We start from the raw sequence: 16377 nt of genomic DNA on the forward strand, positions 1-16377 counted from the left end.
ATAGCAACCAATCAATCAATTAAATAAATAAATCTTTAAAAAAAAAAAAAGTATAAATGAAACAACCGGAAGATAAAACAGAACCACAATAGCAAAAAAAAAAAAAAAGTAATTAAAGGCCTTGGCTTAGGGAGGGTGTGGGGCTTAGGCAAGGCTGGGGTTTAGGCAGGGGGCTGGGGCCTATGCTCAGGACCCAGGAGGTCAGAAAAAGCCCAAGTGGGGGGCGGGGCTTAGGCTCAGCACAGCTGGATGGGGCCCTGGAGTGCCTCTGGCCTCAGAGTGCAGAGTATCGGGGCCAGAACCTCAGCAGGCTCGCCAGGGCCCAAGTGGGTGGGGGAAACGCTAGCTACGTTCCCCCCCAATCCTCATACCCCCGAGGATCCCTCCCCGTTTACCTCTACTCTTCCTCCCCCATCCTCCAACGCCCCCACACAGCCAGAGGGGGCCCCAGAGGGTTGAGGACCAGGCCCGTGACCCCAGCAGGCTCCCTGGGGCCCAAGTGGGCAGGGGAAATGCTAGCTGTGCTCCCTTCCAATCCTCTGAACCCCCGAGGGTCTCTCCCCATCCCTGTTGATCCCCTTGCAGTGAGTGGGCCTCTCGAGGCGTGGGAACCCCTTCCCTACCGCCACCCCTCAGGGGTGCCAGTCCCATTCCACCTCCACTTCTCCTCGCCCCTCGCTCCCCCTCCCATGTTCTACCTTGTCTTTTGGGGGTTCCTCCCATACCCTTGGGTGCCGAGGTCCCCCACCAGCATCTGGTAGGTGCCCTAGTTGTGAGGAGATGCGAACTCTGCGTCCTCCTACTCCGCCATCTTGACTCTGCCTCCCCATGTTATGTTCTGATGTAAGTTTTGGACCTAAAAATAAGTCTTCACCAGAGCAAATGAAATGCCACTTGTGAAATATTATACTTTATACTTTTTCTGAATTATCAATAAGGTTACAGACACCTAGAAAGGAGTAAGCACACCTCTCATAAACGTCTCAATTTCCTTATGAAAGAAAATGACATAAATAATGAAAACTTAAGGGAGGAGAAAATAATAATATAACCACTCAATTCCATATATATCTTTACTACTTACAAGGACCTTTCATAATTTTTGATCCTCACAATCACCTGGTGAGGTAGGCAGGTTTCAGTTTTTCATTCTAACGAGGTATTTTCTCCATAAACAAACACTGAAGAAAGCCAAGAAAAGTTGGTCTTGAACCCTAGTTTCCATGTATTTTAAGGATAAATAAGTTCTTTAAAAAGCAGGTTTTCTGACTAACTTTAGTTTCAGAAATTACATTAAACATTTCTTGTTTTCATAGTCCATCCTTTACAAAGAAGATAAGAAATTTCTGAAGTCCACCTTTGGATTCTTTTCAGATTCACTCTGACTAAGCAACATTTTTAGTTGAGAGAAGTGCTTCTTTGTTTTGCTCACATTCTTTGAGGAGCAAATGGGTGTTGACTGTCCAGATGTAGCTGTTCTGAAAAGAAACATAAAGCCACACTTAGGTATACTGACAAACAACAGTTCTTCCTTCTTAGCCTAGATACCTGCTACTAGAATCATTTTCTACTCTTCCATAATTATGGTGATATATGAGCAGTGGCTGTACCCAGCAAAGTCATTCCCATTTTATTAAAAAATCTCCTCACTAAACAGGCTACAGACAACATTTAGGAGGTATAATGGGTGGTTCTGGAAGCTTCTATCACCACCTGAAAGAGAAAGCTAAAGGCAAAGTATCATCAGGTCTGAGTTCCTTGTAAGTCTGACACCAAGATTCATGATAGTTCTAAGCAAGGACTTTAAAAACATATTTTTTCTTCACAGCTCAAGACCACTTCTTTCTCAAAAGTGAAGAATATCAACCTACACATACAGGTACCATTCCATTGTATTTTCGCCCCTACAATATAAGCTCCATGGGGCAGACACTTTGTACGACTAACTCTATATTCCAGTGCTTTTTAACAGTGCCAAGCATAGAGGAGGCCCTCTAAAAATATCAACTGAATAGATGATTCCCCATCTGGTATGTGTGTATTTATGCCTCGTTCTATTTCCTTCCTTCTAATTGTATTCATCCCCCCAAACAATATTTGGGGTTTGTCAGTCTCATCCTTCTCCTGACTCCCCATCCATGATAAATGTGAAATAGCTTTCTCTTTCCTGCATATATCTAAGAAGGAGTCTGGTCTAAATGCAACTGAATTGAATTATTTTAAATATGCCAAATGTTCTTTTATCTGCACGTGTCCAATAACGTAGAAACTTCCATGATGAATTCCTACTGTACCAAACATCGAAATAATTAGGAATATACAGAAAACTGGACTTGAAATTTTAAATGTCAAACCCAATATAAAAATCCTCAATTCAGTAAAAACAAATAATCCAGTCCTTGCTGAATTTTGTTACTGATGTTCAAGAAACTACCAGACTCTTTTGTAACAAAATGTTTGTTTAAAAATTCCTTTCACAGTTTCTATGGAGTTAAATTTATTGATTAGCATAGTGAATATTGTACTGAGGATTACTAAAAATAAAACATGTGCCCAGTCACACAGCTAACTTAGTATCATTTCACAAATCCCTATTCAGTTAGATTTCCACAGGAATTTCTGATACAGGAAACAGCAAGAACAAAAGTTTAGAGCAGGAAAGTAAACTGTGAGTGGTTCAGTTTTGCTGACACATAAGATGAATTAAGACAAGTAAGAGAGGCAGACAGATTGGTGCCAGGTAGTGGGGGCTGGAAATCCATGCTGGAGTATTTGTTCCATATGCTACAGACTGAGGTGCTAAAGCTTCTAATCAGAACTGTGCTTTTAAAAAATATCAGACTCGGACTTCCTGGTGGCATGGTGGTTAAGAATCCACCTGCCAATGCAGGGGTCACAGATTTGTGCCCTGGTCCAGGAAGATCCCACATGCCGTGGAGCAACTAAGCCTGTGCGCCACAACTACTGAGCCCACATGCCACAACTACTGAGCCTGCACTCTACAGCCCATGAGCCACAACTACTGAGCCCGCGTGCCACAACTACTGAAGCCCTCACGCCCAGCACCTGTGCTCCGCAACAAGAGAAGCAACCCCGTAAGCCTAGAGCCCATGCTCCACAACAAGAGAAGCCACTGCAAGGAGAAGCCCATGCACCACAACGAAGAGTAGTCCCTGCTTGCCAAAACTAGAGAAAGCCTGCATGCAGCAACGAAGACCCAATGCAGTGAAAGATAAGGAAATAAATAAATAAATTTATAAAAAATAAAAATAAAAAATATCAGACTAGAAGGGCTTGAAACTAGGAGCAGGAAGACTCAGGGAATTATTGTAGTAGTCCTGGCAAAGAGTGAATAATGACCTGAACAGATAGCAGCAGCAGGGAGAAAAAGGAAAGAATAGCTGCAGACACCTTGGAAGCAGGATGGATAGAAACTGGTGATTAACTGAACCAAGACTGAGGGAGTAGGATTGTCAACTATACTCACCATTTCAGGTCAGAATGTCTAGAAGGGCATGTTCATTTACAGAATAAGGAACTTAGGAGGATGGGCAAGTTTGAGTAGTTACCTGTGGGGACATGTAGGGGTGGGAAGTGGATATATTTAATAGGCAGCTGGGAACAGGCCCAGGGAGAGACTGGAAGTAGAGGAACACACCTGGAAGTCAGTGCAGTGATGACTTCCTCAACTGCATGGCAATTTCAGGGAGTGTATTAACAGAGAAATTAGAACTCATGGGTTAACACTGGTAATTTAAATAGCTTAATGGATTAAGATACCTGAAAATCAATGCTGGGCTCTTGGCTTTGGAACCAGACATATCATGATTTAGCTTTGCAGAACTTAGAGTCTTTCTCTCTGGGGTCTTTAGGCTGAGTTTACTCGCAGGAGTGGTAGGATTGCTCTTCAATGTTGATAGAAAGCTTCTACTTTTACCATGATGTTTAACTGCTCTGTTGCATGTTTTACAAGTAATCAACTGCCATAAAAAGAAGAAATAGTGGGTCTGATTTCTCTTATAATTTAATCCAATAAACTGCATGCTCATTAAATTCATATACATAAGGGACTAAACCAGGTACTACAGGGTGAGTAACAAAGGCTGCCCTCAGCAAGCTTGTAAACTAGCAGCAGGAATCAGATAAGACACAAATTTAAAAGAAAATCTTCAATAAAAAGTTAATGGCTAAACATTTGTATATAATTTAAAACACCTTTTTAAAGATGATAAAGTCTTTACTTTCTCAATGTAAAACCGTGTTCGGGGGGGAATGGAGGAGACTGGGAATGATATCCCTTAACATCTGGAAAGTTGTTCTTTATAATAGTAGACATTTAGCATTTTTTTGCAGACAAACTCCAAGGCTTTTCCCAATAAAACATGGCAAAATATCACTGAAAATTTAATTGACTCCTTCAAACCTTTAGTGATTCTGTAAATACAGGTCTAAAGCAATTTATAAAACCAATCAAATGAATCCTCACATTCTCATACTTCACTTCATTAGCGATAGAGGTTGACTTTCTTTTCAGGATTCATTTTTCAAGACATGGTTCATTTTATAGCTAAATGCTTTTCTTCTATATATCTGACTCACAAGGCACAGGATTCAGCCCAGGCCTCAACAAAATTAACAGAAACTAGTTTAGCTGAGAAGTACTCTGATGTTCATGAGCAGGTAAAAATGCATTTACAGAGGTCTATTTAAGTTGTTCTGTGCTTTATACAAACAATTTTATGACAAAGCAAAATTCATTTACCTGTCCAATTATGGTAAACTCCTAAATATGGCAGTTCCAATCTAAGTCATTACCGACTGTAGTCTTGGGCCAGACATATCTCTCATAATGTCCAGAATGCCCAGCACAGTGCCTGGTAGTAAGCAGGCACTCAAATAGTTAATAAATGTTAACACAGAACATGCAGATAAAGTGTATCTGATACTGGTCTCTATATAGTAAACCAGAGTAATTTGCTTTTGGTTGTTTTATTGCACTTAACATCCCCAATACACAGCACTGTCTGGCATAAGATAGATCCTCAGTAAATGTTTGATGAATGAACATAAGATGCACTTACCTTTGTTGGGCATAAACTTAAATACATACTCTGACATGGAGCCGAGGTGACTGAAGAAGTAACACTGGTACCTAATACATAAGGCAAGAGCCTTATGTATACCTAATACATACTGCTGTTCGAAGAAAAGAACCATTAGCTGAAAAAATAATTTAGTGGTGACTGCAGTTCAGGTGAAGTCACACTGGTGAGCTCAAGAAATTCTCAACTTTGTGAAAATAATTGTGCTCAGCAATAAGATCTGGGCAATTGAGAGTTCATGATGTTTGGTTTTAGGTAATTGTGAAAAACAAAAATAAGCTGTACTCTTGATGACACAGTAATCACTAGAAAGAAATCCTATGTATATATTTTGACAATCTAAATATACTACTACAAACCTCTGAGTTATATTCAGGCTAATTCTTAACCTCATCTTAAGTGAAAGAAAAGAAAATTCTGGTTTATTTATACATACTGGAATTGAAATCTTACCAATACACTTTTGGAGTCTTTGTACTTTTTCAAAATTTTTGCTTCTTTAAAACTGAGTGTATAATTTCTTGCTTCTCGATTAAGAAGTTTCTGTATTTTGGGTGTCAGTTTGGGTTTGGGTTTGAGACGTACTCGAGACTTATCCTGAACCAGCAACTGGAAACAGTATGGACATGCTCCTTCAAAAGTGCTTTTATCATCTAAAATTATACAAATGAAACTCACGAGTCAGCAAACAGAATATTTTGTTACTGCAAACTATCAATATTATAAATGCAAAAGAGTATATTATTTAATACAAGCAAATATACATTTTCCTTAAGCAAACTCAAAATATGAGAATTTACAAAAAGATAAATCAGCAATAATTTATTTTACAAAACACTATAATTCTATCCATTCACTCCTTTTAGCAACAGATAGGTAAGTCCCCACCCTTTGCTACATTGTTCTTTACTTGCTACCAAGTAAAAAAGGCTGTATGTCTCAGCAATTTTACAAACACATTTATCACAAAATAACAAATTATACTGTGACTTTTCGTTTTTAAACAATTAGCACAATTTTGTGATTGTGAGCTGGGCTTTGTCTGCAGTACAAGGTAACAGGACAACAGACTTGCCCCAGGACCTTTATGCAATCAAGAAAGCATTCACTGACCGTCTACCAGGCTAGGCTGTGGAGACATAAATATGGAAGTAAAGGAGTTGCTATCTTTATAGAACTCAGGCTCTTGGGGAGCCCTAAGCAAATAAAGATAAGATTGGTAAAAACTGCAACAGAATATGATTAAAATGCCCTGAAAATTATTAAACTCTGCATAGACTAGCCAGAAACACTTCAAACAGGCTTGACAAGTCATCACAGGTGACTGTAAACTCTTATCTGTATTTCGAAATGGCATCTATTATTGGTAATGGGCTTTCAGGTACAAGTACAGTGAAAAAGCAAGCGTGGTTATTTAGGGAAAGGTGAGGTGTGAAGGTGATGCTGCTGAAAAGGAAGGTGGGCACACTATCTGTTATTCAATAAATATTTATTGGTGAGCCCTGTGTAAAGCTAAAGACCATGTTCGTAACTCAGCTCTGCCAAATGTAAAATTCATTCATAATTACTGAGTGACAGTTAAGTGCCAGGCACTGTTCAGGGTGTGGGAAATACCACAGTGAACAAAGGACAATTCATGCAGAGAGACAATGAATACAACAATGCCAAATGTTAAGTGCTGGGGAGAAAAAAGAAATACAGGAAGAGGGGAATGGGGCGTAGCGATGGAGCTGCTATAATCTTAAATAGGGCAGCCAGGGAAGGCTTTGTGGGGTGACATTTGCAAGAGACCAGCAGGAAGTGAGGGAAGAATCCAAGGAGATATGTGAGGTAAGATTTCCAGGTAGAAGGAAGGGCAGGTGCAAAGGCCGTGAAACAGCACGGGGGCCTGGCAGTGGTTGGAGTTCAGTGAACAAAAGGGAGAGCAGGTCAGAGAGGTAATGCAGACCTATGACATAGGGCCATGAAGTTCCTTTAAAAGATTTTCACTTTTACTCTGAGATGGGCAGTTATTTCAGAGTTGGTAGCAGAGAAGTGACATGGTCTAGCTTAGGTTTCTATTAGGCTCACGTTGGCTGCTGGATTGAGACTGGACTGTAGAAATGCATGGGAGCTATTGCCAATAATCCAGGAGAGAAACTGATGGCTTGGACCAGGGTGGTAAGTTGGATGTGGAAAGAAGTGGCTAGATAGTGGATATATTTGAAAGCCAATGGGATTTGCTGGCCTACTGGCTTGGGGAGGAAGGCTGTTAGTGAGTCAAGAGTGGCTCCTAGGTTTTGGGGCTAATTCTTAAGGATGGGGTTACCGTTTACTGAAATAGGAATAACTGGAGGAGGCGGGTTGTCGTGTTGGGGGATAAAGCTTGAATTTTCGCCTAACATAATATTCAAAAAAAGTTGTCAACGTATCTGGATGAGTCTAGGATTCGGGGGAGTGGTCTGGACTGGGGATATAAATTTGCAAGTCCTCAGTATGCAGAATTTAAAGGCCATGAGAGTAGATGAAAAACTGTCACCAAGGAATTGAGTGTAGCTAGAAAAGACGTCCAAGGGATGAGTCCTGGGACACTCCAACATTTGTAAGTTGGGGAAATTAAGAGAAACCAGCAAAACAGAAGTACTGGCCAAAGAGGTAGAAGGTGAACTTTGTGATGGTCCGGAAGCCAAGTGAGGAAACTATTTCGAGTAGACTGATCAATGCGTCAAACGCCGCTAACAGGTCAGGCAAGATAAGGCACGTTAAGGAATTTGGATATTTTACGAAACTGAGAAGCCTCTAGAGGGGGTTTATTATGGCAGTGGGTCGATCCGATTTTTTGGATCATCCTGAGCGTTGTGGGGAATGAAGGCGAGCGGGGCGACGACAGCCTGACCCACAACCAACGGGCGTCCTCCCTACCGTGTGACGAACTGTAGGCCCAGCTGCAAAAGAGAAAGAGACTCATAAGGGATGAGGAAACACCCCCTAGCGGCTAGCCTCCCGCTCCCCCTCCCTCCCTCTCTTACAGGAGATAGCGGGCCTGGCCCGGGCAGCTATCTTGTAGTTTCCGCGCCGCAGCCTCAAGGTAGTGCTTCTGCCTCATAGCCACCGCCACCTCCACACCGCTGAGACCCGGGGACAAAAAAGACTCCGGAAACCGGCTTCCCAACGTGGCGGACTTTGACGTCGGGATAAGAGCTCCCTCCGGAAACAGGTGCCCTCAGCTCAAGGGTTCCGGTACCTTCGCGTCCGGTCCGGCGCGCAGGCGGCCCTCCCCGCGCCGTTGGCCCCGCCCCCGGGTCCCGCCCCGTCCCCGCGGGCAAGGTGGCGATCACCTCAGACGATAGTCTGGGCGGAGCAGCTTGACTGGGCAGGGGTGGCAGCGTCAGGAGCCGAGGGTGCCGCCCGCCTCTCCGTCTTTGTCTGGTAGCCTCCTTTACCATACCCCTGTTGTCATTTCATCAGCCCCCGTCGCCCTCTAAATTTGCGGGCTGGGGTACTGACTTGGGCCGCGGCGGCCGGAAGCGCGGTCCACAGCGGGGCAGCTGGGAGAAGCGAGGCCTCGAGCTTCCTTCCTTCCTTCCCTTCCTTCAACTGAAATTCACATGACATAACGTTAACCAATTTTAGGTGAACGACTCAGCGATGTTTAGTACAATTGCAGTGTTGTGCAAACACCACTGTTACTAGTTTGGAAACATTTCTATCAGCCTACCGGTACCCCATTAGCAGTTACTCCCCATTCTTCCCTCCCTCTCAGCCCCTGGCAACCACTAGTCTGCTTTTTGTCTCTATGGATTTACCTATTCTGGACATATCATATAAATGGAATCATACATGAAATCTCTTGTGTGAGGCTTCTTCCATTTAGTATAATGTTTTTGAGGTTCATCCACTTTGCAGCATATATCAGAACTTCATTCCTTTTTATGGCTGAGTAATATTATGTTGTATGTATGTACCATGTATTGTTTATCCATTCATCCGTTGATAGACCTGTGAGTTGTTTCTACCTTTTGGCTATTGTGAATAATGCTGCTATGATCTTGAACATGTATTTGCTACTGTATCTGTTTTCTATTCTTTTGGATTTATACCTAGCAGTGAAATTCTGGGTCATACTGTAATTCCATTTTTAACAAGGATTCCAGTTTCTCCACATCCTCACCAACACTCATTTTCTGGGTTTTTTAAAAAAAATTCTAACCATCCTAGTAAGTGTGAAGTAGCATCTCTTTGTGGTTTTGATTTGCATTTGTCTAATGGCTAATGATGTTAAGCATCTTTTCATGTGTTGTTGGCAATTTGTATATCTTTGAAAAAATGTCTGTTCCACTTCTTTGCCCATGTTTAAATTGGATTATTTGCCTTTTGTTGTTGAGTTGTTAGAGTTTTTAAAAAATATATTCTGGATACTAGACCCTTATTTATCCTTCATTTTTAAGTTCATGAAGGAGTCAAATGATGCAAAAGTTTGTAAAGAGAAACTATATATTTACCGCTGTATAGACATATTTTAATTTTTCAGAAGAAAAGTTATTACGTCTGCTCTTCCCACCTTTCCATCCTGCTTCTGTGAGGTGATCAACATTAGCAGTTGGGTCTCTTCTCCTTCTATGACCTTACACATGTAAGCACTTGTATGAATGTATAAATATCCCCAATCGCCATCACCACACAAACAACAACAAAAAACCAAGACATATACAAAAAACAAAAATAGAATGTTAGTCCTTTACTACATAACTTGCCTTTTTCCTTAACAACAGGCCACAAACATCTCTCCAGTATATACAGTTCTCACATGTACTTTTTTTTTTTTAAACTTACAGTTTTTGTTGTTTTGTTTTGTTTTTTTATAAATTTATTTATTTTATTTTTAGCTGTGTTGGGTCTTCGTTTCTGTGCGAGGGCTTTCTCTAGTTGTGGCAAGTGGGGGCCACTCTTCATCGCGGTGCGTGGGCCTCTCACTATCGCAGCCTCTCTTGTTGCGGAGCACAGGCTCCAGACGCACAGGCTCAGTAGTTGTGGCGCACGGGCCTAGTTGCTCCGCGGCATGTGGGATCTTCCCAGACCAGGGCTCGAACCTGTGTCCGCTGCATTGGCAGGCAGATTCTCAACCACTGCGCCACCAGGGAAGCCCACATGTACTTTTTAATAGCTGACGATATTACAAAATGTAATGAACCATAATTTAACCATTTTCCTATTGATGAACATTCAATTTTTTTTCAGTGCTTTGCTAGTTCAACTAGTACACCAGCAAATATCTTGTATATGCTAATGCTTTTTATTTATTTTGTCTGAATTCCTAAAAGAGAAATTACTGAGTGGAATGATATCCATATTTTAATTTGCTAGATCATCCAAAAAAGGTTGTAGCAATTCACACTCCCAGCATCAATATCTGAAAGAGCTGGGTCAAATTGGATGAGTGAAAAGGCGAAGGTCATTTGTTCACTTAAATACCAGTGAGATAAAGCCTCTTTTCATTTATTTCTTGATGGTTTGCATTTTCTTTTGTGAAAAGAAATCTTCACTGGGTTGTTTATCAATTTCTAGGAATCTTTGTATTTTGGTGAAATTCATCCTCTGCTTGTCATTTATGACGCAATGTTTCCTTACTTAGCTCTTATCCTTGGCAAGGTTTATAGCATTTTTGCCACACAAGATTTTGTATGTGGTCAAAATCTGCATGATTGGGTCTGGGTTTTCTGTATAGTGTTAAAGGGCCTCGTTTATGCTGAAGCTAGCTAGACAACTGACTATTCATTCAAATGTTTTTCTCATACTTTTCTAGTTTGGTTTCTTCCATATACATCTTTATTTTTAAATAAATTTTATTTATTTATTTATTTATTTTTGGCTGTGTTGGGTCTTTGTTACTGTGTGTGGGCTTTCTCTAGTTGCGGCGAGCAGGGGCTACTCTTCGTTGCAGTGCACGGTCTTCTCAATGTGGTGGCTTCTCTTGTTGCTGAGCACGGGTTCTAGGTGCACAGGCCTCAGTAGTTGTGGCCCGTGGGCTCAGTAGTTGTGGCTCATGGCCTCTAGAGCACAGGCTCGGTAGTCGTGGGGCTTAGTTGCTCCGCGACATGTGGGATCCTCCTGGACCAGGGCTTGAACCCGTGTACCCTGCATTGGCAGGTGGATTCTCAACCACTGCGCCACCAGGGAAGTCCCTCTTCCATATACATCTTTAAACCATATTTACACTTAAGTATGAGGTAGAACATATAACTGGAATTTTTTCCAGATGGACAGCAAGTTATGCAAAGATCCCTTACTAGCTAACCTAGTCTTTTTCTGCTGGAATTGAAGTTTAAAAAAATATGCACTGAATACTGCATATGTGCCAGGCACTTTTTAAAGCGTCTTACTTATATTAATTCACGTCATCCTCACAACCCCGTGGCATAGGTGAAATGTCAGTTTATCTATATAAGTTTTTTTTAAAATAAAGTTGCATCTGCTTCTAGATTTTTTATCTGTTTCACTAGCCGGTAAAGCAGATGAGAAGAAACGCACTGTATGCACATGTGTACATACTCCCCTGGCCCCCAGCACACTTTCCTTCACCTGTTTCCTTCTATCTGCTCTGAACACTGCACTCCTACATCCAGATGCCTCGTCAGCACCACTGCTTGCATCACAACTTGTTTTCTCAGGCACCGTGGGGCCCAGATAGCACCCTTGGCTTCCCCCACCAAAGAGCCATTGCTGCTTCTTCTTCCCACCCCTTGTAGCCACTCCACCCACAGGCTCTGCGGGCTCCCAATCAGAGGCAAATCACGACTCTGCCCACTTCTTCTCACACCTTGGCCATCCTCTCTTCTTTTGCCTGCATCCCTACCTTGGCCCCTACATTCTTTTCCTGCTTCCTTTCTCCCAGTCCATTCTTCACAGGGCAGACAAAGTGGCATTCTTAAAATGTAAATCATTTGGGGGGACATGGAGTGTCCTCTGCAAGCTCCTCATTGCGCTTGGAACACAAGCTCCTCGCCCTGCTCTCTAGGGCCCCGTGTGGCTGGTCACTGCCCCACCGCAGACCTCACCTTGTCTCACCTACCTATACTCATACTGCTCCTGCCTTGCCAGCCTTCTCTCTGTCACTCAACATATCCAGCTCAGACCCACCCCAGGGCCTTGGCTTTGAATGAGGATCCTTTCCGTGGCTACTTTTCCTCCTCATTCAATCTTGGCTCAAATATCACTCTCTCAGAGAGGCATTCCTTGACCACCCAATAAAGAACTGCTCCTGGCCCACCCACCAAGTCACTCTCTGCCATAACTAGTTTTTATTGTTGTCATAGTAACCTCACTATCTGAAATTGCCTTATTCATTCATGGTTTACCTGTTCTCCTCCTGAATGCCTTGGCAGCAGGACTTGGTCTGTCCTTTTTGTTGCTCTTTACGTGGACCCCAGCCCAGGGCCTGGCAACAGAGCAGGGGCTCAATAAGGAGCTGCAAAATCATACTGGAAGGAAAGGAAATTGAAGGGGTTGAAAATAAAACTAGATTGGCCATGAGTTGACAGTTGTTGGCAGTGAATTTGTTATGTTTATTTATTTATTTTAAACTTTTTATTATGAAAAATCTCAAACATATACAAAATAATCACCATAATATAATGAACCTTCACATATACATCACACAGCAACTCTCAGCATCCTGGCATTCTTGTTTCATCTCTAACTCTCCCTACTCCCCTTCAATTATAATAACAATTGTAAATATTTTTAAGGAAAAATGTACCTATGTTGAAATGTACAAATCTTTTTTTTTAATTCTTTATTTATTTATTTTTGGCTGTGTTTGGTCTTCGTTTCTGTGCGAGGGCTTTCTCCAGCTGCGGCAAGCGGGGGCCACTCTTCATCGCGGTGCGCAGGCCTCTCACTATCGCGGCCTCTCTTGTTGCGGAGCACAGGCTCCAGACGCGCAGGCTCAGTAGTTGTGGCTCACGGGCCTAGTTGCTCCGCAGCATGTGGGATCTTCCCAGACCAGGGCTCGAACCCGTGTCCCCTGCATTGGCAGGCAGATTCTCAACCACTGCGCCACCAGGGAAGCCCCAAAATGTACAAATCTTAAATGTACAATTTAAAAAGTGAGTATACTCCTATCAAGATATAGCACATTTCCAACCCCCTGGAAGAAGAACCACACTCTATCAAGATTTTCCTCATCCCATAAGTCCCCGTAGTGATCTTTCCCAGTCACCTGCCCCTCAAAGAGGCACCACTTTTCTTCTCCTTCCTCCTTCTCTCCTCCTCCCCCTCCCCCTCCTCCTCTTCCCCCTCCTTCTTCTTCTTCTTCTTCTTTTTCTTCTATCATACATTAGTTTCACCTGTCCAGAATTTCATACAAATGGAATTATATGATATACACTTTTCACATAAATTAGTTATGACTTTCTAGAACTTCACATTAATGGATTGAAATAGTATGTACTTCTTTTACAGTTTTTATTGCTGGGTGGCATTCCATTTTATGGTTATACTACATTTTGTTTATTCATTCACCTGTTGATGAACATTTGGACTGTTTCCAGTTTTTGTCTATTTTAAATAGAGCTGTGATTAACCTTCTTACACAAGTCTTTTTGTAACCTATATTTTCACTTTTCTTGGGTGAATAAGAGTAGAACTTCTTGGTCAAATGAGCATGTTTAACTTTATAAGAAATGGGCAAATATTTTTCCAAGGTATTTGGACCACTTTGGATTCTCATCAAGAGTGTATGAGAGTTCCAGTTGCTCCACATTTTTGCTAATATTTGGTGTTGTCAGTCTTTTAACTTTTGAACCATTGTAATAGTATGGAGTGATATCTCTTTTTGGTTTCAATATTCACTTGACTGGTGAATAATGATATTGAGCACTTTTTCATGTGCTTATTGGCCATTTGTGTGACTTCCACTGTGAAATGTCTATTCAAGTCTTTTGCGCGTTTAAAAAATTGTGTTTGTTTTTATTATCAAATTGTAGGAGATTATTTTATTTTATTTTATTTTATTTCATTTCATTTTGCTGCACCATGCAGCTTATGGAATCTTAGTTCCCTGACCAGATATTAAACCTGGGCCCTTGGCAGTGAGTGTGTGGAGTCCTAACCACTGGACCACCAGGGAATTTCCCATTATATATTCTTTTTTTTTTTTTTTTTTTTGTTTCAAGAGGGTATTAAATTGTTTATTTATTACACATGATAATGGATGATACACAAGCTTCATTCCCATCTATATCTGGTACCATAATCCAATTTAGATATATTGCATAGAATGTGCCAACAATCATATTAATAATCAAAAAACTCCATGAATTTGCTTGGGTGACCCTTTTCACGGTGAACTCCAGGTCACAACGCAGTAACTGTCAGTTCAACTACACCAAGGTTTCGGAAGACAATAGCTTCTCCACCAAAGCAGGTTGTAAATAAATTTTGAATGGAACCTGGCATCACCCTGAAGGAATACTAACTTCACACTGTTGGGGTAGTTTACCAAAATGGCTTCAGAGTAGACTAACTTTACACAGCACATTTAAAAAAAAGACACATTTATTCAGCGTCATGATCAGACTATTACATTTAGCAATCAACAGCATGGGTGCAAAAAAAAAAAAAAAAAAAAAAAAAAAATCTACATTAAAACCCTTTGTTGGAATGCTTTACACTTTCCACAGAACAGAAACTAAAATAACCTGTTATACAATTAGTCACAAATACAGTCCTCGAGTTTTTTTGCCCATACACATGAGTATTGTCTAAAACATGTCTTCTTTGTAGCAGCTAGGCCCTGCCACCACTGTGCTTGGCTGAGTTCACAAATCTGTTGTAACCTGTAGCTTCCCTGTCACTTCTCTGGCTCTCCTCTCCTGCTAAGCTTTGTTTCCTGGCAGTAATCAAAACCTTCTGCCACTGCCATAGCTACTGCTGCTGCTGGAACCACCATAGCCACCTTGGTTTCGGGGTTTGGCAAAGTATTGGCCTCCACCACCATAGGGGCCAGAACTTCTGCCTCCAAAGTTTCCTCCTTTCATGGGTCCAAAATTTGAAGATTGATTGTTGTAACTGCCAAAATCATTGTAGCTTCCACCACCTCCAAAATTGCTTCCATCATTACCAAATCCGTTATAGCCATCCCCACTGCCACCATATCCACCACCACCGCGGCTGCCACCAAAGCCACCTCGACCACTGAAGTTTCCTCCACGACCAAAGTTGTCATTCCCACCGAAACCACCTCCACGACCACCACCAAAGTTTCCAGAACCACTTCGACCTCTTTGGCTGGATGAGGCACTAGCCATCTCTTGCTTAGATAGGGCTTTCCTTACTTCACAGTTGTGGCCATTCACAGTGTGGTATTTCTGAATGACAATCTTGTCTACAGAGTCATGGTCATCAAAGGTTACAAAAGCAAAGCCTCTCTTTTTGCCACTGCCTCGATCAGTCATGATTTCAATCACTTCAATTTTCCCATACTGTTCAAAATAATCTCTTAGATGATGTTCCTCAGTGTCTTCTTTAATGCCACCAACAAAAATCTTCTTCACAGTTAAGTGGGCACCAGGTCTTTGAGAATCTTCTCTTGAGACGGCCCTCTTTGGTTCCACCACTCTTCCATCCACCTTGTGTGGCCTTGCATTCATGGCCGCATCCACCTCCTCCACAGTGGCATATGTGACAAACCCGAAGCCTCTGGAGCGTTTGGTGTTTGGATCCCTCATTACCACACAATCTGTGAGCGTTCCCCACTGCTCAAAATGGCTCCTCAGACTCTCATCGGTTGTTTCAAAGCTCAAACCTCCGATGAAGAGCTTCCGCAGCTGTTCGGGCTCTTTGGGTGACTCTGACTTAGACATGACGGCAGTGGAGGGGGAGAGACGTCAACGATGCTTACTCGGCGGCGTCCACGGGCAGAAAGCCCATTATATATTCTTAATAAAAGTCTTGACTACCCATTTTCTTAATGGTGTCTTTTGATGAGCAGAAGTTTTAATTTTGATGAAATCTAATTTGTTGATTTTTGTTATTTTTCTTGTATGGTTATTGCTCATCTAGCCCCAGATTGTAAGATATTCTCCTATATTGTCTTCTAAAAGCTTGGTAATTTTGTTTTTATGTTTAGGTCAATGAGACATCTCAAATTAATTTTTGTGTGGTGTGAGGGCAGGGTGTTAGTAGTTCCAGCAACATTTGTTGTAAAGACTAGCCTTTCGCCATTGAATTTATTTAACACCTTTGTCAAAACCAATTGATCACTTAACTGTGGGTCTATTTATGGACTTTCTAGTCT

At 41.8% G+C, this 16377-nt stretch overlaps 2 protein-coding genes across 5 annotated transcripts; both read right to left on the bottom strand.

Moving 5' to 3' along the window:
* Window positions 1-1059: 1059 nt before the first annotated feature.
* On the bottom strand, window positions 1060-8274 carry RMP24 (ribonuclease MRP subunit p24). 4 transcript variants are annotated; one of them, XM_082354096.1, is made up of 6 exons: window positions 8111-8199; window positions 8004-8026; window positions 6216-6298; window positions 5556-5755; window positions 3781-3980; window positions 1060-1478 (listed from the first exon to the last, which is right to left on the bottom strand). In XM_082354096.1, exons 3-6 carry the CDS (start codon window positions 6241-6243, stop codon window positions 1325-1327), a joined length of 582 nt encoding a protein of 193 aa, XP_082210222.1. In that variant the 5' UTR covers window positions 6244-6298; window positions 8004-8026; window positions 8111-8199; the 3' UTR covers window positions 1060-1324. The 4 variants fall into 4 exon arrangements, with proteins under 4 accessions (XP_082210222.1, XP_082210221.1, XP_082210220.1 ...); XM_082354095.1 differs by lacking the exon at window positions 6216-6298 and having other exon boundaries at window positions 1060-1473; window positions 8111-8274; XM_082354094.1 differs by lacking the exon at window positions 6216-6298 and having other exon boundaries at window positions 8111-8273.
* Window positions 8275-14618: 6344 nt separating this feature from the next.
* Window positions 14619-16007, bottom strand: LOC309611063 (heterogeneous nuclear ribonucleoprotein A1). Its single transcript, XM_082354917.1, has one exon. It carries the CDS (start codon window positions 15941-15943, stop codon window positions 14981-14983), a length of 963 nt encoding a protein of 320 aa, XP_082211043.1. The 5' UTR covers window positions 15944-16007; the 3' UTR covers window positions 14619-14980.
* Between the last annotated feature and the right edge of the window lie 370 nt (window positions 16008-16377).

The sequence above is a fragment of the Balaenoptera borealis genome (genome assembly GCF_965194805.1).
Source record: "Balaenoptera borealis genome assembly, chromosome: 14".
Lineage (NCBI taxonomy): Eukaryota > Metazoa > Chordata > Mammalia > Artiodactyla > Balaenopteridae > Balaenoptera > Balaenoptera borealis.